Source organism: Drosophila ananassae, chromosome 3L, assembly GCF_017639315.1.
Source record: "Drosophila ananassae strain 14024-0371.13 chromosome 3L, ASM1763931v2, whole genome shotgun sequence".
In the NCBI taxonomy this organism is placed as follows: domain Eukaryota; kingdom Metazoa; phylum Arthropoda; class Insecta; order Diptera; family Drosophilidae; genus Drosophila; species Drosophila ananassae.
Genome location: NC_057929.1, coordinates 12625186 through 12650928, shown reverse-complemented (window position 1 = coordinate 12650928; position 25743 = coordinate 12625186). Strand labels below are relative to the sequence as shown.

At 48.9% G+C, this 25743-nt stretch overlaps 3 protein-coding genes and 1 long non-coding RNA gene across 6 annotated transcripts; 1 reads left to right on the top strand and 3 right to left on the bottom strand.

The window, feature by feature from the left end:
• Positions 1 to 2034: 2034 nt before the first annotated feature.
• LOC6496213 lies at positions 2035 to 5398 on the bottom strand. 2 transcript variants are annotated; one of them, XM_032450797.2, is made up of 6 exons: positions 5283 to 5398; positions 3607 to 3758; positions 3441 to 3530; positions 2793 to 3078; positions 2476 to 2723; positions 2035 to 2411 (listed from the first exon to the last, which is right to left on the bottom strand). In XM_032450797.2, the coding sequence occupies exons 4-6, from the start codon at positions 2898 to 2900 to the stop codon at positions 2207 to 2209; spliced, it is 561 nt and encodes a 186-aa protein (XP_032306688.1). In that variant the 5' UTR covers positions 2901 to 3078; positions 3441 to 3530; positions 3607 to 3758; positions 5283 to 5398; the 3' UTR covers positions 2035 to 2206. The 2 variants fall into 2 exon arrangements, with proteins under 2 accessions (XP_032306688.1, XP_001960460.2); XM_001960424.4 differs by having other exon boundaries at positions 2151 to 2414.
• Positions 3758 to 5228, top strand: LOC26514830. 2 transcript variants are annotated; one of them, XR_001408747.3, is made up of 4 exons: positions 3758 to 3947; positions 4120 to 4789; positions 4850 to 4915; positions 4973 to 5227. It is a non-coding gene; the product is annotated as an uncharacterized LOC26514830 (long non-coding RNA). The 2 variants fall into 2 exon arrangements; XR_006507211.1 differs by lacking the exon at positions 3758 to 3947 and adding an exon at positions 4022 to 4040 and having other exon boundaries at positions 4973 to 5228.
• Positions 5399 to 5653: 255 nt separating the features above from the next.
• On the bottom strand, positions 5654 to 7645 carry LOC6496212 (CLIP domain-containing serine protease 14D). Its single transcript, XM_044715297.1, has 6 exons — positions 7331 to 7645; positions 7228 to 7273; positions 6412 to 7169; positions 6300 to 6345; positions 6115 to 6239; positions 5654 to 6054 (listed from the first exon to the last, which is right to left on the bottom strand). The coding sequence occupies exons 1-6, from the start codon at positions 7611 to 7613 to the stop codon at positions 5690 to 5692; spliced, it is 1623 nt and encodes a 540-aa protein (XP_044571232.1). The 5' UTR covers positions 7614 to 7645; the 3' UTR covers positions 5654 to 5689.
• Positions 7646 to 11766: 4121 nt separating this feature from the next.
• Positions 11767 to 18847, bottom strand: LOC6496211 (paired box pox-neuro protein). Its single transcript, XM_001960422.4, has 5 exons — positions 18343 to 18847; positions 15240 to 15655; positions 14854 to 14994; positions 14700 to 14779; positions 11767 to 13140 (listed from the first exon to the last, which is right to left on the bottom strand). Exons 2-5 carry the CDS (start codon positions 15250 to 15252, stop codon positions 12040 to 12042), a joined length of 1335 nt encoding a protein of 444 aa, XP_001960458.1. The 5' UTR covers positions 15253 to 15655; positions 18343 to 18847; the 3' UTR covers positions 11767 to 12039.
• Positions 18848 to 25743: the final 6896 nt, after the last annotated feature.

Genomic DNA, 25743 nt, shown 5'->3' with positions numbered 1-25743 from the left:
TTGTGTGTGGGTGTGTGTGTGTTTTAACGGTAATGACGCCTTAACTATAACGTCATTACCGTTATCAATCGCAAGCCACTCAAAGGCGCAAATGTTATCAGCGGGCGCACAAAAGGAACAACAACAGATTTAAAATACACACAATCCGAAGCAGAATCGGCCGATATTATTCAGCACAACGCTCGGGCATCCGCCCGTTCTCTGCTCTCCAGGGGGCCTTACCTCCCTCCCACTCTACTTCGTTAGCCCCTCCCCTCCCCATCGGTACTGTAGGGATGTGAAGGCAGCTGGCTCTCTTGGAAGTACAAAGAATTACTAACTCTGGCCATGATAATAGATAATTTAATAAATAATAAATTTATAGATTTTTTCAAGTACAAAATATTTTTAAAATTTAATTTTATAAACCTTAAAATCAACTATTTTAATATATAAAATGTTTATTAATAATTAAATACCTAAATAAAATATTTAAACACCCCTTGATTTTATTTTAATTTGTCTCCTAGAGAAGTTAAGATATTTCTCGTATTATGCTCCTAATTCCTTGCCCTACACTGCGCAAAAATCTCTATATATGTATATATATAAAATCTATATAGTTTTTGCAACACAGGGCAGTTGAATGCACCCCGGCTTGCTTATATGGCACACAATTGATAAGAACTCGAAAGATTCTCTGAATCCAATTGTAATTCATACCCCTTATGTGTGTGTCATTGCTATTTTCTGTTTATGTGTGGGAGTAATCATAATAGCAAATAATTAGTATTGATTACAGGGCTCCTCTATTGATTGCCATGATAGACAAATCGCCATTTATGTTATGAATAAATAAATTGTATATTTGGAAATAATAATGAAATGGTAGCTGAATCTATAATGGATGTAATATTTGAAAAAAAATATAAAAATATTTTTCAGAGGACTTCTAGGATGTGTCATACATCCTACAGTGCGTATCATGTCCCTATATCCGTATAGATGTAAGTGTGGGTCTGCGTGTGATAGCAGCTTCTAAAAATAAATCATACGCATCAGAGGCGTATTGACGTTGGAGATTGGATTGGCACATGTATTTATGGTTCGATGCATTGGATCCCTTCAAGGGCAGGTCGTTCAGGCAAAGGGCGGACTCCCACCCCCACACCCCCAGTTCTTTTCAAACAATAATTTCTACAAAAACAAGAAAAAGAATCAACTGCAGCAGCTGGGAGCTTGAAGAAAAATATTATCAGAAAAATGCATTGTAATGGAAGGTAAACAGGTGATTGTGCAAAAAAACTAAACAACAATTATATTTGCCAACGTGCTCACTGATCCGGAATTTCCTTTGCTGAAATGTATATTATAATAAGATTCCTAATTAGTTTATTGAAAAATTATTTTTAAACAAGTTTCAAAAACACGAAAATATAAGGGTCTTTCGCTTGAGGACCTTCCTTATGACTATTATATTCTTATAATTACATCCCTCTAATAGATAAATATTAAGAGTACCTAGATCGAAAGTGATATCCCATAATGCTATGGGAAGCTATGGTGTTAAGGCTGCGTCACACATCGGAAATAGATATCAGATACGATTTTGGCGCGTATTAATGTGCTATTTGCTATTTCAGTTACCACAATTACTCCAACAGGCTGATCAAATATTAACCAACTTGAGGACCATGTGAGCTCACTACGTCACAACTGATGGGTTCTTAAGGGTGAATATTCGGATGGGGTGTAGGGGGGGAGTGTATCAAAATGATAAGAATGTCCCATGTCACTGACAATGGCCAGACATTGTTGTCGCAGAAATATCCGCCACCGGGAACTTTCCTCTCTAATCGATAACGAAATAACAAATAAAGCGTATTCACTTTTATTTATGAATCAAGATCTTCGGCTATCGTGGCGTCGCATTGCAGTAGAATATCAGATATATATTTTTAAACTGTTCCCCAGAGCTTTCCAGCTGGCGCTCAAAAAAAGCTCCACGAAAGTTCATATGAAACGGTATTTGTAGCTCAAGTCTGTGGTGGGGACTTTTGATGGGAAATTCTTTAATTACTTTAATTTAATAATTTAATTAAAATGATATTCCTAACCTTTCAGATCACATAATTTTACAATCTTATTAAATTCAAAAAAACATCTAGTACTTCATGTTGGAGTTTTGAGAATTTTATTAATCTACCTATTTTAGGGAATGCTTATTTCAGATCCTGTTGGTACGCAAGTAATCCTCCTCCTCGTCGTCGTCGGCATCCTCTACCACACTGTACGAGCTCTTGCCACCACCCTCCTTGGCCAAATGCGTTTCAAAGAACTCCTCCACCGTGTCCGTGTTCCATTTGGGTCTTTTGGATGGTCTGGGGGCTTCTTCTTCATCCATCATCTGGTTGAATTCTTGTATCCATTTTCTACTGAAAGTACAATGTTAAATTTAAATAATAGTTTATTAATGAATATTAAAATAATACTTACTTTTTCTTTAATTCAAGGTTTATTAAATGGACCTTTACAGTGGTAAGAGATGCAATAAACTTAATTGCAATCTGTGGTTTTTTGAGGTCATTAATTTTGAAAAATCCTTCCTCCGCATCCGAGTGCAATTCATTGCACAGCTTCGCTCCCAATAGCTCAAAGCGGTTCGAGTTCAAGAAGAAAAGCTGCATATTCCATTGGGGGAATGCATTGAACAGTCGTTTGAGCATGCATTCTACGCTGAGAATCTGAAATTATAAATTTTTTTAATATATAATATGATATTTTTGCAATATATTATTATTTTTACTATTTACCTCATCAAAATATCTGTGCTGCAATTCTTCTGGCACAATTTTCTCCACAAGATCTTTTGTTTTCCCCAATAATTCCAAGAAGTTCGATTTGTTGAAATTTGGGACCATGAAGAGGTTATTGAATACTCTGGAGATAGCTAATAGCCGTCATATTCGCTGCACATTTATCAGCTATTGCACAAACCAATTTATGGTGCAACGATGGTTTTTTTAACAGAGTGTTGTGGACTATTTCCACACCTTCTTTTATTGATGCAGAGCCAAGTCGATTTACTCCTGTTGTCATCTGGAAATTACATTATTAATATTATTAAAAAAGGGTATAAAACAATGTATATAAACTATAAAACTTCGGCCGGAGCCGAAGCTTATGTTATTAGATATATATATTGGATCTTATATAGTCGGCCAACTGATCCTTACGAAATCGCAGATCGGCAGATCGAATTGTTTCGCCTTAAGAAGAATCCATAGAAAGTCCCATCCTTCTAGCTAAAAAAACAACAAAGTTATCCCATTTCCGATCAATCAGTTATATGGCAGCTATATAGTTGACCGATCCCGGCCGTTCCTCACTTTTGACCAAAATTATAATACCCTCTGCAAGGGTATAAAAGTATAGAACATAAAATAGATTTATTTACTTACAGCTTTTAGATATACAATTTGCAAGTCCCCTTTTAACGTGGAGAACGCAATCGAAAATATTTTCCATTTATACAACTCCTTTGGGGCATTCTGTAAAAAAATAATAATCAAGAAATATGTACATATGTAGGAAGAAGAAAGGAAACATTTTTCAAAAAGTACTTACTTGCATATCTTTAAGATGGAATTCGTCGAATGCAAAAAAAAAGGGCTCCGCCAAGTCTGCAAATAACTTGAAATTACTGGTGAACAGGCAATATCCCTGTTCCAGAATGTCTTCTTTATTTTTCATCCAGGCATCAAATGCATGGGTGAATCCTATTTGAAAATTATTCAATTCGCGTAAATAATTCATGTTGTTAGTGGTGAGAAATGTTGCAAATGATATTGCCACATAATTTTCGGTATCGCGTGTGGTAAGTTTCACCCACATGGTAAGTTTCGCAACAAGCAGCAGCGTCGTTTGAAGCAACAAATTTTATGATGTTTTCTCAAAATACAATTGGTGTAAGTTTATAATTTTAATTTACATTTCCGATATATATATATATCCGATCCGATATATATATGTATATAATAATATAAGCTGCCACTGCAAGGGTATGTACATATATCAACTTCGGCTCCCGAAGTTAGCTTTCCTCATTAGTATGATACATTTTTAAATTACATTTTTCAGAATTTCTACTTTATTTCTTCCAACGAGGAAATGTTAAAAACGATTCGTGAGGAAATCATTAAGAATGGGTCATCAAAAAACGTGCCCCGCCCCCCGGATTCCGCGGATGCATCGGCTCCAGAAGTGGCCAAAAAGAGGCAAGAAGTGGCCAAAAAGAGGCAAGAAGTGGCCAAAAAGAGGCCAGAAGTTTCGCCGGAGAGGATCGCGGTAACTCCTCGGAGGTCGCCCAGTCCCCTTGGAGAATTAAGTAATGTAATGAGTCCTTTGCCGAATCTTCCGAGCCCCCCCCGTGCAGTGGAGGATAATTTAATTAATTTATCGGCCACGCCTCCTCGCAAAAGAAGGAGGTTCCACCCCACAATTTTTTGGAAGCCGGAATCGCACAAGGACGGCAGTGGTCGAGAGTGGACCACATTAAAATATCAATGCGAAATTTGTTTTAAAATTTGCCAAAAACCGAAGGCATATGAGAACCACATAATGTTGTGCAAAAATGATTGCAAAACAGTGGCTTGCAAGTGGTGCCCCTATGTCCAAAAGTCCTCCAATTTGGGAAATCACTGGAAGAGGTGCATAGGGGGGGAAAAAATTGTATATCCCCATTGGGGAACAATTGAAGCAGCGGAAAATGTGGTCCGAAATGAAGGACACGTCGTCTTCAATTCCATTGGTAAGTAATTTTTCGACATTCATATATGTATACATTTTAATTTATTTCTTTTATCAACAGATGAAGACTTTTGAAAAAATATTGCCCACGGAGAAGTTACTTCCTTTCGTGTTTTATTTTACCTCTGTAAGTTTAAAGCTGAATTATAATATTCGAAATGCTAATATAATTGATTTCTTCCAGCGCTGAAAACCCGATCCAGCTTTCACATAATCCTGCCCAGCTTCGACATTAATCTTGTCCAGCTTCGACATTAATCTTGTCCAAGCTTCGACATAATCTTGTCCAGCTTACAACAACTATTTTACAGAATTTCCCTGGTTATTATTATCTGCATATACATACATATATTATCTGTACATATATATATATATATATATATATATATTTTGATTTTCGTTTTAGTGTTGAAAATTTCTCAAATTAAGCTGCTGGAAAAATAAATTTTTTTTCAATTTTTTTATTTCAATTTTTTACAATTAATTTGTGTTACCATTTAAACAAGCGCCAGCAAGAGAATTGCTACAATTTGTTGCATTATTTTGGCTAAATTCTAATAATTACTCCAAGTCCACGTCGTGTTTACAATTTTCTTAGGCTAGAAACTCTCTTAGTCCCAAACACCCCGTTTCGAGAAATGAATATTTTAATTGACGCCACCTACATGTGAGAGCTGTGCAACAAGTTTGCCTAAGGGTTTGTGTCTTGGATCATGCTGCGCCGACTCGACTTCGAAACTCGCTTGTTACTTTACATCGAATACTTACAACAAATCTGTGCAAGAACCACACCAGAAAGTATAAGACTATCCCCCACTGTTGCAAGGACGTGGGTGGGGTGCATACCCCAAAGAAAACACCTTGCTTCACTTTCATACTGCTTTTTCAGTTTTATTGGTTTTTACGCGGTTTTGTTCACTAAACCTAGGATCCAAGGCATGTAACTGTCGACACTCGTGTATACAGTCAGATTGCCGTCTTCGCCCTCGTAGCTGGCCAACCCCACCAGCGAATGCCCCATTTGGGATCCAGTCACGATGGTGGTTACCAAGGGGCTGCCGCTGCTCAGCCCCAGAAACTCGACTCTCGTGCAGATTTGATTACTTGAAACGTTGGCATATCGGACGCACTGACTGTGCGTCGGCATCTCGACATTGCTGGAGAAGTCGCTGTTGACAGCAGTGGCCTTCAGCAGCCTTCTGTTCTTCTTCCGGAAAACCTCTGCTTCAGCAGTGGTCGAGGGCAGGCATATCGGACTTATGTGCGCTAGAAAAGAGGGGGTTGAAAGTAGGTCACTAGGCAAATAGGCGGGCAACTCTGAGCTACCTGCGTACTGGACAAAATCAGCCAGTTCCAGCAGGGCAATGTCATCCGCGGCCAGGTCTTTAAAGTCGGGGTGCTTATTGACGGCTTTGACGTGGTAGGTGGCTCCCTCGGCGAAGCCCACCTCCCTGGTGAGAGATTGGAAGCATTAAATAGTCAAATAAACCCGAAATGGAGCCGCGACTTACAAGGGTGCGCTGTCAGGTAGGAACGTGGCGGTGGTCATGACGAATTCTACAAAAAATGAGAGAAAGAATTCATGATCACCCAGATCCGCAGAGGACATGTAGCCTTACTCACTCTTGGATATAAGCGCTCCGTAGGACAGCACAAACCGATACAGATAGACCGTGGCTAGCCACGGATAGGGGTCGGATCGGATGAAGTTGTCGTAGCACGCCTCGTCCAGCAGATCCTTCTTTGGAAGGAGAACCTTTATGTCCGCCTCGTCTACAGTTTTCTTTATCCAATTGGCGTAGTGCATAACATTCGTATAGACACCTTTTCCGGAACAGTCACTTGTGCCGTAGCTGACAACCCCTAGCTGGGTGTAGCGTGTTCCGCCATTAATCCAAATGTGCGTACCAATAGGCCCACCGGAATCCCCATTACATGAGTCGCCCCGGCCGTTGGCGCTCATTTTGCCAACGCCACAAATCTTAGTGTTTTCTTTTTCGTTGTCGATGGTTTGGTTGTCCCCCCAGAAAATCTTGCTACAAATGGCCCAGTCTGTCCGAAGGAGGTCCACCTGCAAGAGTAAATCGGTTTTTGTGTCCACCCCATTGTCTCCCCATCCAGATGCCTTGAACTGCGAAATAGCATCCAAGAGTGTTTTTTTCCGGTTATCCGCCAGAATGCAAATAGGTCTTATGTGATCCATATAGACCACCATGCGGTCCAACCGCAGCAAGCCGATGTCATCGCCGAGGCTGCGTTTTTTATAGGAAGCCGGAATGTGGATGGCTTCAACGGCGTATTCAACACTGCGGAGACACGTTCGGTTCAAGTTCCAGCACTGCAGTTCCTTTGATCGATCGTACACCCCCAATCGCGCCACGCTGGAACAATAAAAATGCGACTGAAGAGGGCGTCTTGATCTGGGGGCTGACTACTTACAGTTCCGTCCCGTTGACCATGCAATGTGCTGCTGTGAGAACGTACCCTGAAAAGCACTGAGGGCTTTAAGGAGGGCACCCAAGGATAGGATAGGAGTACTCACGATTGTTAATAAGCGTTCCACCGCAGACAAATTCGCCATTCCAGGAGAGGACGACCATCCATGGGTTTTCGAGAATTTTGGCCTTTTCGCCTCCTACAATTTTCTCAGTAATGTTTTGGGATTCGTTTTCCTCCTTAAGTTTTCTAATAGTCTTCGTAGTAATGTTTTGGAATAAGTTTTCTTCCTTTACTTTTCCGCAGTTTTCGTCAATGAATGTAGATGACACGGGGAAACTCATCTGAACCAGAGTGAAAGTGAAAATGAGCCATACTGTGGACGACATTATTGCGACCGACCGGACCGAGAAATAGCTTCAAACTGAGCTTAGTCCCGATGCTCGGTTCTAGTGGTTGATAAGCTTATCACTTCCCCGAAGCGAGTGCCATAAATTTGTAGTAATGAGTCACTCTACACTTCCAAAAACGGCGTTTGGTTCCTAAGATTTAAAGAGAATTGAAAGACTATCTCTTCCTAGAATTCTTTTCATATTTTTGTTTATTGGCAGGGGTAAACACGCAAATAAACGCATCTCTCCCCCATTTCTTAAGGCATATTGCTTCAGGTGCTCAGTGCGGAGAGTGCTGGCACGTGGCCACCAGGACATCTTGGTAACGGGGCAAACAGTTTGACAATTTAATGTCAGCCCAAGAACAGGCTCAGGCAGAAAGTGAGGAGCCTGTTTTGGTTGAAAGCGTGCTCGCTGACAACATTAGCAAGGGGATCGAGGCTATAATTATAATTCCATTACCTACGGAGAGCAACAGGAGCCCATTTGAAAGGTGCTGCCGCGCCAAGATCCTGCGCAAGTCAGAGACAATTGAGTGGCGTAATTGCCGCTCCGGCTAATGATCGCCAAGGATAATGCGGGCCGGCCGTGTTAATGTGGCCAGAACGGGCAGGTGAATCGGGAAGCGACTCTCCGAACATGCGGAAGTATGCGCATTTCGTCCGATTCGCAGCGCATCGGATCCGATCCGCATTTGATGGATTTGACGGAATGTCCGAAGCGCTCACTTCCTTAGCGGGCTGTTCTCGTATCGGTATTCACCGCAGCTGCCAAAACCATTGGGCCACTCAGCCACACTCGCTTTTATGAGCCGCCAGGTGGGGTCGACGCGTATTCGGCGATAAGAATGTCATAACACAAGCTCCCAATTAACTGCGTCGCTGTCGGCGGAGGAGGAGCCGTGATTGGGGCTTCCAATTCGAAGAGATCTGTCCGGGGGCTCATTTGCATCCGCCTCGTTCAGCTCGGCGAAGAACCCCTTCGCGGCCCAGCGGGCGATGGTGCGATGTCCCAGACCGAGGATGGCCCGGAGGCAGTCAGTGGTGGCGCTTTTTAAGAGACGAACTTGGTGAAGTCAAAGGGCTGTAGACTCATGTTGGTAAAGAGCAAAAGCCACCATGTGGCTTGAAAACCGCCGAATCGACCACTCTGCCCAAGGAGAGCCGCGCAGGGAGTCGCCCTGAGATATCCATCAACGAGTGGCGTGTTTGGCTCCTGTAAGTTGTTAACTCAGCGTTTATTGCCGCTCAACAGACCGACGGACCACCGAAGGGTCATTGGCTCAGCGGCCTGTGGGATGTGTCTCTGGATCAGGTCTCGTTTGCGAAAGATCTGTCGGTCTCACAGGCCGCAGCTCGGCACTGCTGCTGTATTCACACCCATGACAGCGACGGCCAGTTCATTTCCGCCCTTGCGGCCCCAATCAATGGCCACAATAAAGGTTAATTATGTAAATGTCACCAAGTTGCTACTGTCTACCTCCGACCGATTCCATTTCCCACTCCCAGCCTCAGTCGCAGTCCGATTCCCATCCCCATTCCCATTCCTGTTCCCACTCCCATTTCTATTTCTATTCCGAATCCGATTCCAATTCCGATTCCGAAACGTGCTCAAAACTCACAATTTAATGGTCTCCGAGACATTTCAATTTTATTAGTTCACATCGGGTCCTAACCTGTTGTCGGGAGCGTTCTAAATGAGAACATAACTGCTTCTGTTGCCACCGCCAATTAACCCCTTCCCGGCCCTAACTTCGGCTCCCCGGCCGCACTCCTGTCGGCTTGCCGCTTTTTACGGTTTAATTGTGCCCACGGCCAGGGACAAAACAGAGAAATCAATCTCGAAATGCGTTGACAAGTGGGCCCAAGACCGAGCCCATCGCGCAGAGAGTGCGAGTCACCTCGGACCCCGAGAGGTGCAGTTAAGTGCACCCTTTTGGGAAACTGACCATAAAAAATTGCTTCATTTAACAAGAGGCAGTGTGGCACTAAAAAGCGACCCAGACAATGTACACATCCCATACCCGAGACCCGGGAAGGGGCCAAGAGCCAGCCGCGAGTGTGCGGGTCAAATCTGGTGTCTTTGGGCCAGAGGCTCTGGCCTAGAAAGCGGAAGCTCTTGTCGGAGGAAATGGCAGTGGAGATGTGCCGACGTATTAGAAGAAGAGTGCATCTCTCGCACATTTCATATTCCATGGAACAGACCTAGTCCGCCCTAATCCTTTAAGGCTGCCCCTAATTGAAAGCCATTAATTGCGGTGCTTGCTGCTGTCATCCATTACCATTCCCTCCGGCGGATCAGACCCACAATGCGACGGAATGACATTCCCAGCCCGATTCCCAATCTGATTCCGATGTCGCTGCAATGTCAAACATTTGGAGCTGCTAATCGCGTAAAACATAACACCATTACCGCCATAAAATAAATTTTCTGCCATAATATCTGTCGCAAAGAAGGGCCCCGAGCCTCGAAGACGACGTCGACGACGACGACGCCGACATCTTGTGGCTCTCGGACCGCAATTCCAATTGCCAATGCCCCAACAGGATTTTGATTTATGCCGAAATAGCAAAGGCGAGCGATCTGGCGGGCGAGCAAAAACCAAAAACACAAATCAAACGCAACAGCGCGACGAAACATTGCAACAATCCATGCGAGCTGCCCGGCTTTGGGTCTGCTTCGGGGGCTTCTGGGCCAGCTCCTGCTCCTGCTCCTGCTCCCTGGTTCGGGTTCTCCTGCAAGAGCTGGCTAACAAGAGGAGCATGTTGGGCGCAAAAACTTGGCAAAGCCAGCGCGAAATCCAAACGCGAGCGACGCGCGCGTTTTTTGTCGCGTCAAAAGCGCCCCGCAAAAACGCGTCTTTGCCGGCCTGGCCCATTGCCTCATTGATATTTCGATCGCGAGCGTATAAAAATATTCTGTTGTGCCGATCGCCCGATCCCGAGATCCCGATTTCAATTCGATTCTGCCTCTGATTCAGATTCTGTGACTCCGACTCTGACTCCAATCCTGGCCTGGCCCAAAAGTGTCGCCCGAGCAGGATCGACGCTGCGATCAACGATCACCATCAGCGTCGATCCACAGCCTTTTATCGTTCTGGCCTGCACTTGAAAATAATCTCCATTCCATCGTCAATGATCTAGGGAATCTTGCCACCATTGGAAGCAATAGTATCTAGAGGCACAGCATTTTTTCTGCGTGTAACAGTTTTTGTGTGGTGGTCGCAGTGGCTGTCAGTCATAGTCATGCCAGGGCATTCCAATCTCGCCATGATCAGAGGGCTTCTTCAGCCGTTTCTTCTGCAGATTCTGCGGCGGATTCTGCCGGCTCTCCGAATTCCGCGCCGTCAGTTTCCTTGCGCGCATCCTCAACGCCTTTTAGCATTGTTTATGAAGTGAGTGCGGAGCTCCTTTGCAGGATGCGGATTCGCGGCCTGCACGTGATACAATTATGGCAGGGTTTTTTCCCCGTGTGTCTCCTCTTAATTTTTTGCCCTCTTTGCATAATTTAAGGCTCTGCGCAATTGTCGCGGCAATTATTTTTAGCCTCTGATTTATTGGTGGCATATTCAGAGTAGCCAGTGGCCGGGAAGCTCGGAAGTCTTGGGAAAGTTTCTCGCAACTTCACACCTTCGCCCGGAATGGCGATGCTCCCCAGGTGATTCTGCCCCGCGCGTCGTTGCCTGCTTACGAATTCCAGTCACAATTCCTGCCGCCGCTCCACCGAGCCGCTTCCAATGGCAATGCCATTTTCGCACTCCCAGTGCCAGTGGCAGTGGCAGTAGTGCTTCAGATGCAGTTGCAACCATTGTCGCCTCTGGCGACTTCCCCTTCTGCCTGCCGGCGTGGTCTCCGCGGGCGATCGATAGTTATGGTCGTGTCAGACATCCTGTAATTCCTCCATGCCTCCGTCCCAGCCTCGCGCCCCTCCTCCGGCGTGTTGGCAACTTGTTGACACTTCATTGGCGCGCAAGTTAATTAAGAAGCAGAAGCCGTAGAGCAGGCCGGACCACCGACGATGGCAGGCCACTGCCGTGCCTCCCAACATTTAAATAGTGTCGAAGAGATCGGCGATTCGGTGGACGATTCAGAGGGTCTATTTGGGCCTACTATCCCACCTGTCCCACCCCCAAGAACAAAACACCTGTCTGTTTTTGTTTAAATATTTACTTTATTGGATCACCTCCGTTTACAGAATGCTATCTTAGATGGGAACGGAATTCAAAGATTTGCGTTTAGAGTCTAGAGAATCAATAAGCTTTGTCAGATTAAATCAGAGATCTTGGTGTGGAACGAAGCTTAAGGGAGATACGTTTTAGTTAATTCCGAGTCCGTGAAACTGAAAACCATGGTGCGCAGGATTATTCTAACATATATACACAGATCATAACTGGGGCAGTGGGGGCGGGGCGCTCCCAGGAGAGCTAGTTGACGACCTCCACGCTGCAGTCCTCCTCCTGGTCCTCCCCGGGCTCCTCGTCGCCCTCGGCTGTCTCGTCCTCCTCCGGCTTGGCCTCCACAGGCAATGGGATGGGGCTGTCTTGGCTGCTTTCGCACGAACTCGACTCTAGGCACTCCAGGCGACCGCTGTCCAGTCGCAGCCGCTTCTCGGGCTTCTTGAGCAGCTCCTCTATGGAGTAGGGATTCCTCTTGCGGCTGTGGGTCAGGGGGGCCCCTGGTGAGGTCTCGGGAGCGTGGCCCATCCCGGCGCCTCCTCCGCCAGAGGCTACTAGGGACAGAGCTGCCGGAGAGGACTTCCCGGAATCACAATCACTGAGCGCGTCCCCAGCCGCTCCAGGTGTGGACAAATCGATGGAGCTCTCCGACTTAGTGAAGCCACCGGTGCCGGCGGAGGAAGTGGCAGCCGCCGCTGCCATGGCGTGAGGCAAGTAGCCGCCGCCGTAGGGTAGGAACTGCCCCCCGGAGGCCGCTGCCTGGGCCTGGATGTGTGCTTGGGTGTAGTAGAGAAGCGACGGGTTCCACAGCCAGTGCTTGTGCAGAGCCGAGTAACTCAAATCCAGTCCCGAAACACTCGGGTTCAGGCCGTGACTGGGACTGTGGCCATGGGCCAAGTTGGGCGGCATTTTGGGAGCCGGCTTGATGGGCAGCTCACCGCCAACGCCACCGCCGCCGCCCGGAGAGGTCAGCATCAGCGTCGGCGGCTTGCCGTATCGCATGGCGACAGTGGGTGTAACGGCCGGGATCGGAGGTGTGGCCACCGCCACGGTTGGAGGAACTTGGTAGCCGGGCGAGGTTCCGGCGGTACCCGCTTGGTGGGCCGCTGTCGCCGCTGCCGCTGCTGCTGCGGCCGCTGCTGCTGCTGCGTTCTGCTGGCTGGAAGTCATCTCGTCGGTCCAGAGGCCGCTGTTCCGCAGGATTCGGTTAATCGAGCTGATCGAGGGCACTGAGCTCGGGTCGCAGACCCGCTGCTGCTGCAGCTGCTCCCGGATCTCCCACGCGAACATGCCGCTGTTCTCCTCCTTCAGTCGGATGATCTTCTTGACCACAGTGGGCGTGGCCACTTGCTGCAAAAGAGAGAAAGGCAGACATAGAGTTAGAGTCGCTGCCGTTAGGGGATAAAGCCCATCCCTACGCGCTGCACTATGGTACACTGTTTCTGAGACATGTTGATTGGTCACTTGATAATGTCCGCGACACTGCGCCGCATTTGGTCCCTTCTGGTGTCTCCCCCTCTCATTTAATTGCCGTGAAATTCAATTGTGGCCCAAACCAAGCCAAACCGGACCAGAGCGGACTGCACTTGCAACAATTGCAAAAATTTGCAGTGCAGGAACGCCCTCTCCCAGCTGACATGTTCTCGGGCCGAGATTTGCATCGGACCCGCCACACGGTGTCCTTTGTGGCCTTTGTGGCCCGCCTGCCCAACATTTGAGTCTCTTGCATATGTTAATTTGGCCAAGTTTCCGCGGACTGGCGGTCTCACGTGTGACGCGGCAATTCATTAAAAATTCATAAATACACTTTAGGGGTAGCGGCAGCCCCGTTTTGTGAAGTAAGCTTGCATGCCAGATCTTATCGGACATCTACACGCGCTCTGGCCCTTTGTAGCCACTGTCCCGGCCCTTCAGTGGACTCTATTGCTGCGGAGAGCGGAGCGGTGGGGGCACTTCTGGTCTTTATTGACCCAGCGTAGGTGTTAAATGCGCGTTTTGTTCGAGCGAGTGCGGGGCACTTATTGAATCGCCATGTAAGTGGGAGGGCTGCTCCTGCCCCATCCCCAAAGGCCCGGCCTAAAAGCCTGGGTGCACTGTGCACTTGGGGCGTGGCAACTACCGTTAATTAGGTGTTCTGTGCCGTCGGCAAACATAACACCTGAGCAATTGTTTGTCTAGTCGAGGGGTTTGACGAAGCCCACTTTATTTCCGGTGGTTTTGGATACCCTTTCTTCTGAAAGAGTTCTATTCCAGCACATTAGTGGTACGTAGCAGTTAGTAGGATCGCAAACTAGTGCACAAAACTGTAACACCCTTAAAAGACTGGGGCTTTGGGTCGTGATTCGGTGTTATCTCTGGATCCGTGATCCAGTTGCCTACGGCACTATCACAGCCCCCCAGTCCTGCTCCGCCCCGCCCCGCGCGGCTCCATCCCCATTGTCGTCACTTGTGGGCCGTGAAGCGAGTGGCGGCTTAAACGGTAGCAGCCACACTTGATTGGGCGTGCGACCCGCACAGGTGGGCATCCATCACATCACCATCCTTTGGCTTATCTGCTCGTTCGGGCGAGATTGATTTGCTGCGCTCTCTGCACTCGAAGTCCTACGCCCTCGTCAGACCCAGTCCCAGTCCCAGTTCCAGCCCCACCCCGCAACTCCCACACGGCCATAAAAGCTGTCATCGAAACGGGAGAACATGTAAACTAGCTGCTGGTTACAAAAAGCTTATCGGGGGCTATCTGTTTCCGTGTATCTGTGATACTTTATGGATTTACTGCTGTGCGTTTGATTTTTATATAATCGTTTGTTGATTTCATGCACCACCACACCGGACCACATGTGGTTTCCCGTCCCCATAGATCTACATAGGTGCCCCTTGAGTACCCGTCCCCGATCCGAAGACCTGCTTACCTTGGTCTTGCTGCCGCCAATGGAGCCCGGACGAATGGATCCCGTTTCGTAGTAGCGGGTCAGTATTTTAGAGACGCATCCTGTCCGCGGGGAAGAGAAGACGAAAAGGGGTTACTGTAGAAAAAGGCGGACCAGTAATATCTCCCAGCCTTACCATGAGAAACCAGGAGCTGGCGCGATATATCACAGGGCCTGACGCCGCACACGGCCAGTTCCACGATCCGGCGACGAACGCAGTCCGGCAGGGGGCGGCCATTCACGAACACCCCGCCCAGTTGGTTGACCCCAGCTTGACCTGCAAAGCCGATGGAGGAATGGGGATGTTATTAAACCTAAATCTCAAGCTACTCAAGGCACAGCTTGTCAAATTGGCGCAGTCTTGGCTGTAAGCCGCCAAACGGCTAACTGGCACGATCGTAAACGGAGGCGGCAAAAGTGCGCCAGTAATAAGCGTGGCCCTGTTTAGCTTTTTGGGGGTTTCTTGGGGACTGCGATCGCATCTGGCGCGTTCATTTCAGAGTTCATTAGCGAGGCACTCACCTGTATGCGGCATGGCTGAAATCGGTTCCAGGTCGACTCAAATATTTTGATCAACAATTCAATTCAAGCCCGAAAGTGACTCGATCCGATCCGATCCGATTCGATCTCCCCGACCAGTCGCTTAGCCTCCGTAAAGTATTTTGGTTTATTTGCTGTTTGTCGAACGCTGATGCTGGTGCTGGTACTGCTGCTGCTTAGTTAATCGCTGAATTTTAATCAAATTTCAAGCAAGAACGCCATAAAAACGCTTTGATGGATGTCGTCGTGGTCGCCGGGCTATTAGGATGCTCGCTCCAACCTGAGAGGTTCTCGGTGCTCGAACGCTGCCTCAGCGGCCCACTCCCCGAAGTCTTTTTACGGCTTCCACGAAATCGGCTCTCCGGCCAGGCCAGAACCGATCAGGGAACAGTGAAAATCTAGTAAGGAAAATACATAAAACTTAATTATTTTATAAAACTACTCGGCTGGAGAATTTAATGTGCAGTGGTTTATGTGCTCATTGGCCATGTCCAGTGTCCACTGTTCACTGTTCAGTGTTCAGTGTCCCCCGCCCCGGTGACCGGCGACCGGGACCAGGCTGAGGTATCTCAAATTAGCTGCTTATCAGGCACATTCCCGGCGCAGCGTGAACCGCTGGCCCATTATCGGGAGTTGCCCCGACCCCTGACCCGTCGGCGTCGCTCCACAGCGACGGGCTCCCAAAATACAGGCCAGGCAACAGCCAACAATTAAAATGAATTTTGGCCAATTGCTCATTTCGGTTAAATATGCAATCCTGAAGGAGATATGCAAATGGGCTTTCAGCACCACCCTGCCCTGCAGCGGCCCTGAGGGAGGGTGGTTTCCGCTTCCTGTACTTTCTCAGCCTTTCCTCGTTTTTGGCCAGGATTTGTGGCTGTCGCCGGCCTGTCACAGAGGCATGAAAACGCGCTGAAGAACCGTATAAATCAAAAACTGTAACTGGCCGGACTTTGTCATGGCCATGTTATTATGGAATTCACATTAGATTTAATTGCCGAGCCCGGGAGTCCTTAGCCCCGGTCCGGTCCGGCTGCTATTTTTCAGCTCGTAAACCACCGAAGTGCGCGTGTTAAGCCGCAAAACCACCGCACGCACCACACACTCACCCCCTTTTCCTTGAAAATAAAAGAGAACAAGAAAAGAACTCGAAATTAAGTTGTTCATTAGGTTTTTGGTTTTTTGGCCTTTTTATTTTCTTGGCCAGCCGCTCACCTCGGAACGGGAACGGGAAACTCGTGCTGGCCGTTAGGGCCATTAAGTTCGCAGTTGGCCCGCGGCCAAAAGCTCGGCGATAAGGATTCCATTCCATCTCTGTTGTAGAAAGTGAAATAGACATTCCGGTCGAAACCAATTTGGCCGCAATGAAAGGGTTAATTTCCCCATTGGCGTGCTGCTTGCCCATTTCGCCGAAACCAGGCCCGATCGAGGCCATCGGGCAGAGTAGCAAAATTTCCGGCAAGAGCCAACCCTCAAGGGCGGGACCTTAGGCATGGGAGATTCTCTGGCCATCTCCACACACCAGAAGTAGCCTTAACTCTTGCTGGACTCCTCGTTCTGTCACCAGATCGTTTTTGAGAAAGATGTATGTAAGCTTTAAGTGGGCAGTTATATTTAGAGATGTGGCTAATCTCCGTCTCCCCAGCTGACCTTTACCCGTTCAGGTTTTGGGCAGGGACACAGCCGTACCGATAAAGACCTGGCCGCCGCCGATTTCTCCGCCAATCGACTCGTAAGTCTCAATTAGCTCCATGCACATGTCAAGCGGAACACACATAAAATCCGATAGAAATTAGTTAAACATACAATAATTTAAATTCGTGCGATTACCGAAAGTGGAACCGACAGGTTGGCCGAGCTTCTGTTTCGGTATCGGGAGCGAACCCACTCCCTTGACTCAGTAGCCCCCCGCGGATCGGCCCCGCTGAATGAACCGATCCATCGATCCCCGATCGGGCATTAACAGCCGCTAATTAAAATAAAAAAATTATAATAAAACGTACGCTTCACCATTTGAATATGATTAGCTTGGTCTTTCTGGACCAGAGTTTTAAGTAAGTTGTCCAGCGGCTCGTTGTCTCCAAAGAAGAAAAATAAAATAAACACGAAAGACCGAAGACCAAAGACGGTGGCTTATAGAAAGCTCCCAAAAATCAATGAGCCATTATGGCAGCCAGAAGAGACGACGGCATGACAAAGAATTAATTAGCATACCATTTTTGACTCTTGCCGCTTGCTGGACTCGTGGGAAAACTCGGCTATAAACGCGGCAAGTCATCGATCTGCCGCCGATCCGATCGATCGGAATTATACGAGCATTATCTCCGAGCGGCGGAAGTTCAATTGGCCAAGTGGCAGTTTTGCATTGCAAATTCGCCGGAGTCCGACTCCGACTTGCGGCAACCTCCATCCGGTGGCATCTTCCACTTCATTCACAAATGAATATTAAAATCACAAGTCGCGGCCGAAACTAACGCCGCCGCTTGAATGGAGAGCGGCTCGTTCCGTTCCGATGCGATCCGTTAGCCCGTCGTTCATTAAGAAATAAGCCGATCTACAAAAATCTGAGACCGATGTGTCGAACACGATAAGCAAATATCGTTATTAAAGCCTTTCAAATAACGCCGCAACCTGCTCGGGAGCGACTCGATTTATTGATTTAGTTGTTGAGAAAGCAAATTATGCGCAAACAAATTGATTGCGATCGTTTATGGTGGTCATTATGGGCAGGTCGATCGGCGGCGGCCGGCAGGGTCTTAATTAAGTCACCCATAAGTCATCCTCGCTATTGGGGATTCTGGGGATATAATGTAGAGTCGTCTCAGTTCCCGTAGCACCGATTGTCGTAGCCCAGGTTGCTCCAAGTTTTCTCAGGCTAGGGCTGGGAATGTCATGAGCAGCCTGAGTTCATGGAAGCTTCTTGTTCTATCCCCAGGACTCTTGCAAGTCTCCCTACCAGCTTATCGTTTTTGATGCACAGACTCTGCAAGTTTTTTTCCAAAAAGCTCAGGCTCTTATCCACGGAGCTATGAATTGTGTAAGCTCTTCGGATCGTAAACTTTTCCGAGATCTTCTGGCGACTTACCTTTAATTTTCTGAGCTTGGCTGACAGGTAACCGCCGGGTATCCACGAGTTTGGCCAAAAGCAAGTCCTTCAGGCACTGGGTCACCACAACACTTTCCGCTAGTGGGCTTATCCCGCGGAGGCACTGAGTGATTGCTTAGCTCAGGAACGCGACGGATGACTCGGATAGATTTGTGTGATGCGTGTCTGTCGGCTGGGAGTTCGCGTCGCGGCGCACCTTGTCACTCGACCGTCAAGAATTCGACTAACTGCACGCGTATCGCTCGGCGCATCGATTCGATCACTGTTTTGGGGGAACTGAGACTGAAGCGCTGGGAGTTGCTGCTCCTCGGTCCACCGGCCTACAACGGCTACTGACTGTCGCGGAGCCTCGGCCAAATCGAAACCGAAAACAAACCACACGCACACTGAAGTGTGTGCTAAACAGGCACACACACCCTGACGGGTTCTTTCACGGGCTCACGGCGAACCGTTTTTCTGGTGTAACCGGTTTTCACGGCTGCCGCAAACGCCGCAGATCCAGCCCCATTTGGTCCACCAGCGGCCAATGAGAGCCCTGCGACGGCCGCCTCTCCGCGCATGCGTTGCCTGCCGTGTCGGAGATGAGCTGCCATTGGTCCGATCCGCGGAAGTGGAGGGGGCCAGGTGAAGAGCTACCACTGACGCTGGGATGCGTGTTCCGGGAGCGGAGTCGACAGGGCACAGTGGGATAACTGCGGAGTGTGTTGCCAACATGGAATGAAGACCTTTCCGACCAAACCTTCAGCTCCCACTGAAAATTTTTTAAACATGTTATTTGGTTTTTGAAATTCCATTTTTGGTGCTCACAATTTTTTAATAATATGTATTCAAGGGTATATATTCTGTTTGTCCTGGCGGGATTCGTCCCACTGTGCGAGGCATGACGTTCACTGGGCCTTCTTGGGCTAAGAAATCGCTTCCGGGGCAGAGGACGAGGTCCGGGCAGAGCAGAGCGTTGCGGCAGCGTGGCCTTATCCGTATCCGTTGCCGTTGCCGTTGCAGCCGCGTTCCGGCCAATCGGCGGAGGCAACGCAGCACGAAACCGCTCCCCCGCCTTGCGACACCCACACCTCCACCACCCCTTTCACTCGCTGTTCCAGGGGGGTGTGCTGCATCCCAGGGCACAGGGCTCCGCATCCGGATCCCCACATTGTGACACAACGCGGGGCATAGCCGTTACCCTGGCGAAACAGCCACAGCTACGGCCACAGCTACGGATCGTTCTTCCCGCCTCCTCGGCCTGTCGTCTCCCTGGAGGGGTGGGTTGCGGGCCGGGTGTTGGGTGGTGGCATTGAGTAACGCTCGGTGGTGCCACAGCGTTAATTGAATTCGACAATTGTCGCTCGGCATTCACAATCGAAAATGAATTTCCACTGCGACGGTGACTGGCGCTGAAAGATAAAACTGTCATATTGCTCGTTGGTTGTTCGGGGGCGGGGCGGGCGGAGCTGGCATTATTGATCCAGTTCGGGGCACAGCGCCCACATCGGCTGGGTATAATGGAAATTAGTGGCCATGACTGGGACATCTAAGGCCGATCAGAGCAGAGGAACCTCCAGCCTTCGTGGGCCATCGCTGCCCAAGACCGGCTAAACATGTAACCCTTTCTGTAGCCGCGTGGCGCAGGCAAATCCACTTGCCACCACAAAAAACCACAAAAACCTGTGTGCGAAAACATGAACAATTCTTAGGCCCGACTTGCCTCCGGCTGAGGCTGCTGCTGGGCAGAGATAAAACTGTCACAAAGGCTGGGGGGTCGGAAGCACAATGGGCTGATACACCAGAAGCTGCCTGCTACCAGCTACCAGTTACCAGTTGCCATTTGCCAGCCAGCTGCCTCTGACTTTTCCCAGGCAACCAAGCGCGGCATAATAAGATCAAGCGACCCATCCGTGCGTGGTGGCATCATCCGCCCTGCCTCCCACCCCTGTCCGGGTCCGTGCTGCGAGGTCCTTCAGTCCTTCGGCCCACCCAACTCGCCACGCCCAACGCCCAGTCCCGCCCCACCGCCTCGCAGCACCAGCGTGTGTCTTGCTCTATCTGACAAGGCGATTATGTGACCGAAAGCCTTTCAAGTGGCAGCAATTACCCAAACCCCGGCCGAGACCAAAAGCCAACTACGCCCCAATTAAGGCGCGCGCACAAATCTGTGTGGGAAGTGTGCGTTTAGGCGGGCAGCAAAGTCCAACTAGAGAGCTGTCCTCTCGAGTCCGAAGTACCCCTTAGGAAAAAGGACAACCTGGTGCCAGTCAGTCAATACCTTTTAAGTGGGATGATCAAGTCACTCATAGACCTTATGAGGTGTTTAACAGTATCATAATTAGACCATAAAAGAGTCCTTGACTTCCTTGTTTAATCGAATGTTTGCAATACGGGACTGTTGAGGGACAAACTGTCCGCCTCGTCGAGCAGTCCCTCCTGTCAAGGGCATTCAAATGAGCAACGGAAGTGGGAAATTTGGCCGAGCTTGCACTGGTTTTAATATTGGGCGATTGTCAGCAGCGAGCAGCGAGCAGTGGGGTAGTGCACCGAAAGCCGGCTGTAATGAAAAGGGGCGGGACAACGGCTTAACTTCTTCCGATTGACTTCGCTTTCCACGCGCGCCGCAAACTGCGATTGCTATCGCGGAATTTACACTCGCTTATATTGTAATTGAAATGAAATCCACTCCGGAGCCCGGAGCGGCGGCGGATGACGAGGGTCGGAGGAGTGAGCAGACACCCACATCAAGTTTTTCTGGAGCAAATTAGGCCGAGCTGCTTGCCACAGGCACTGATTCGTGCCACGAACTCATTAGGATGGCCGCCAAAAAAAAATACAGGAGCTGCTCCCGATTTAGGGGCTCTTTTTGGGGCGGCTCGTGCCTGGAGGTCAGTCTGCGGAATTGACTCCGGGCAGATAGTCTAGATTTCATGGTCATTAATGAGGGGCATCCGATCGGAATGCGCCTGGGAATCGAGCAAAAACTGAAAGTTCGTGGCGTGGGCGCTCTTTCGGCGATGAAATTATCGGCCGCCGCTTTTTGCTATCGAGAAAGTCGAGACTGCACAGACCCTGGTATGGTTGAATCCTGGTATGAAACGTATTTTCTAATTGCAGGGGCGGCCTAATTGAGGGTTCTTGTTGCGGAGCCCCGTTCTTGCAATCAGCAGATGCAAGCCAGCATCGAAAATTGTCCGAAAAAGGACAACAAAAAATTGAGGAGAGGAGACAAGGACCAGGAGGACTTTGTTGATGTGTGTGCGGGTCGCCAAATTGGCGCAGGTTACGCATGTGCCTCAAATCAAGGGACTGCCACGCGATGATGGATGCAGTCAGGCAGGTTGCACTGCTCTGGGCTCGCCTCCCGATCCTTGCTGCTCGGTCCTGTTGCACCTTGCTTTCAGGACACGCGTGGCGCAAGACCAAGACAACAATCGGGCAATTTCGTAAATAGTCGCCGACAAACGATAAGATAAAAGTGTTCCTAGGAGTTGCAGCCCAACTACCCATAATTCTGTGTCCCTCACAACTACAAGTGCGTAGGAGGACGAAAGGCACGCGATTTCTAAGGGGCCATAAAACTGGAAACAGAAACTAGGACACAGGCTGGCGAAGGACTGACACTGGCATGTCAAAGCCAATTAATAAAAACGCAATTTCCACAAATCGAAATTTTTATAGAGTTTACAGGGTTTTATTAGGACATTCCACACCTGCAGTGGTAGCAGGAGAGCCAGTGGATTGGCCGGCCGATAAGCCAAATGAGCAATTACGGGAGGACGAGGCCTCTGACAGGACCCTCTGCCGGCGAGACTGGAGTTGTAGCATTTTCTCACATTAAGAGTCGACTCGTCCTGCGCTCCACTGAACCCTGACACTGGCGCACAAAATGGCGGCCACAATTGTATAGGGGGAGGTGAAGGGGAAGGGGCATGGAGACGGGATGGGATGGAGAGAGATTCCCTCGGGCGGAGAAAGGAAGCCCGGAGCAGGGTGAGTCCTGGCCCGAAAGTTTGCGTGCAAGAAAGGAAGCCCCTGCGAAAGGACTAAGGAACCTTTGCCGCGATAAATTAAATGTCTGACATAATTATGGCTAAATTGAAAAAGGAGGAGCAAGGAGCTGGGCCAGGTCCGCGCAAGAAGAAAACAAGACGGCAGGGACAACGAGGAAAGAATAGGGAGAAAGGACACTTACTGGGCCATAAAACAGAAATTATTTGATCAAACACAATAAACACGCCATGCAGGCCTAGCAGCTCGCCGCTGACAGGCTAATGATAGGATGTGCCAGGGATCCACCCAGATTATAGATTAGGAGACTGTAATCGATAAGATTAAAGGGTGTTTTTTGCAGATACATGTACGATTCACACTGAAGCACCAAAGCCTATCCACTGCAGAATTTTAAAACTCAAGCTCTAATCGGCCGGAGGTTCACTCACAGCGACTGTGAGGTGGGAATCTCTCTGCACCGCTGCTGAAACTCCTTGAGCTCCCCTCTTTCACTTGTGTGTGACTGTAATTATGGTTTTTATGGCTCGCAACGCCTCTGGAAATCGGCCAGCACACATCATAGAATCCAAATCAATTATACGCTTGTCTAGGCCATCGAGCTTGCTCCCTGCTCCTGGGCCGCTGTCCAGTGTTCCCATATCCCATCCTACCAGCCACCGGGCCAGGAAAAGTGTTAAAATAACAATAAAAACTTTGCCACATCAAGTTCCATCTGCATCGTAATCGAAAAACGCGGAAAGCGTTTGCCTCGGCCGCTCTGGCTGCCTGCCCGTCTGGCTAAATGCAATATTTTTTACGATCCATTCCAAAGTCAGATTCCGATTCCAGATCCGAGTCCCAGGATGATCATGCTGGTTCGTTGGCCCCTTTGGCGGTCGCCTGATGGGACGGTCGGCTGACGAGGAGCAAAAGTCAAATACGGTAGCTCGACTAATTGAAAAATTAAAGTCGCTAGCCAGAGGTTCCTAGGCGCGGGATAGCACTGGGCTGGAGCAGTTGAGGCGGCACCGCCCACCGAACCCCTTCCACACCTTTTATGAGTCGGGCGGCGGTCCTGGGTTCCTCAAGTGGGGCTAGGGAGGACCCCACCCCACGGCTCTGCCGCATTCCGCTCCCTGTCCGCCCCGCAAAGGTGTAAAGCAGCCCATTGGCCGGCTAATGTGGCAGTCTGCACACCTTGCCAGACACTTTAAAGAGGCAAAAAGAGGAACAAACCCCCCGGCTGCAGCGGCGATTATCGGATCGAAGGTAAACACAGGTTCTGGCTGGCCCCTTCCTCCGGTTACTGCCGAATTTGTAATGCTGCCAAAAATCACTTCTGGTTTTTGCCCACCTCGCTGATCGCCGATCGATGATCTCGAAGTGGTGTGGGGCTACATATTTGCCAGATACTTGCGAAATTGAGGGGCACCAGGGGTCGCTTGGCGCTTTGACATGCTCTGCCAAGCAAGAGCAAGTCCAGGTCCCCGATTTTCTGGGCCACGAAGTACGAGAACGGCCTGCAGGTAGTTTAAACAAACCCCATCGATTTGTGACTACCAGGTATTTGCTAGTCTTGGCGAATTCGATGCCTTTCTTTCTCGCGCGGAGCTGGCAGCTGCTTTGGCCAGATCCTCCGATTCTCCGATCGTACCCTTTCGGGGTACTTGTAATTTGGCGACCAGCTCGATCCCCAGAGGTGTACAATCAGCAAGAAGCGATCAGCAAAGGGCTACTTTGGCTTAATGCGCGCACTGGTGGATACTGGAGCTTTTAAGAATTATAACTACATTAAGTGCAGCAACAAATTGCAGACACTTGGGGCGTTTTAACAATGTCATTTGCGCAGGAAGAGGTAAGGGTTGCAAAGGAAAACAGGACCCACCGAAGATCCCCGGTCCCTCAACTACAGCCAACAAGAGTCAACTATAAATTACCCGTTTAATGTACTCTCTGCATTGTCATAGCAGACAAAGCGGTTATAGTCACAGTTCTGTGCGGTCGAGGTGCTGATTTTCAAATTTATTGCCTTATAAACATAATCAAATTCGCATCAAAACAAAGCCACGGTCCCCTCGAACACGCGTCCTGCTGCGTTCGAGAGGACAATAATGACAGATCCGGTAAGCGAGACTTGGGATGATCGCCTAGGACGGGGAGGCTGATCATCCCACCCCGATGCGGTTTACGCGTGGCTTCCCTTCCAAAAGGGCTCCTTTGTTTTCCCAAAACCACACAGATTGCTCTCACCTCACATATGTCGGCTTGCAGGCTGCGGAATTATTCCGCCGATTGTCCAATTCGATGTTGGCACAGCAAACGTTACGTGTCATTTAACCGCCGATGCTTCCACCTTGGTCTGGCTGTTGACATTTCAATCCGGACAGCGGTAATCGATGCGTCCAAGTGCGAAATTCACGGCAGGTGTCGGATTACCGCCAGGAATCAGACACGCCAGGGGAGGCGGCTGGATGGAGGGAGGGAGGCAGCGCGGCTACTGCCGCGCATCGCCAGCGGAAACTTTAATGTTCGCACATTTGCAGCTCATCAATTTTCGGCATTATCCCGTGGCAGCATCAGTTCATTCAACCTGGACCCGGTTGGCCGCATCATGTGGCATGTACCATACCACGTTAGCGCCGTCTCTTGTTGACTTAATCGCCCGAAACAACTTGCCCGATTTTCGGCCTGCGCCGCTCTTGACATGGCCTAAACGCTTGTCGCCTAATGACGGGGCAGCTCCAGCTGGCAACGGATGCAGCTCTCGGCGGATGCCCGTGCCCTCTGCCCACCGCATTATTAAGCCATAAAATTGAAAACTTATTATAATTACATAAACGTACGCCTCGACGCCTGAAGCATTCCAAGCTGATGCACTCTGAAAAATCCCAACTTTATTGCACAGTCAGAAATATTCCTCGAGTCGTTAGGTCCTATCTGCCTGCCTATCTGCACTTGGCCACCTCGCAGTGTAAGGCTGAAGAAGGAGCTGTTGGAAGCAGAAACCAAGGAGGGGTACGCGCTTTTGAAAGGATCCTGCATTTGGGCGCACGCAGCTCGGTGGCTGGCTCCTTTCAAACTTCATCTCGTTAACGACCAAAGCAGAACAGATTTTTCGTCCAATTTTTGCAAGCCTGGGGCATAATGAAGGACCGAATTTTGGACCTGCTTCAGGAACAAGCTGTTTGCCGACGATGGCACTTTATCGACGTTACCATTGCCATTAACCATTACCACAAAGCAAATCGGCGTACTGCACTTAATTGCTACCAATTGCAACTGCTACGCTTCTTTTGAAGGCCACGCGACTCGAAGAAGATACTTTTGGACCACACACGTTGTTGCCACAGAACCAAATTCTTTCGTCTGTAAAAGTCAAGACACTCAGGGGTTCCTTATCCCTAC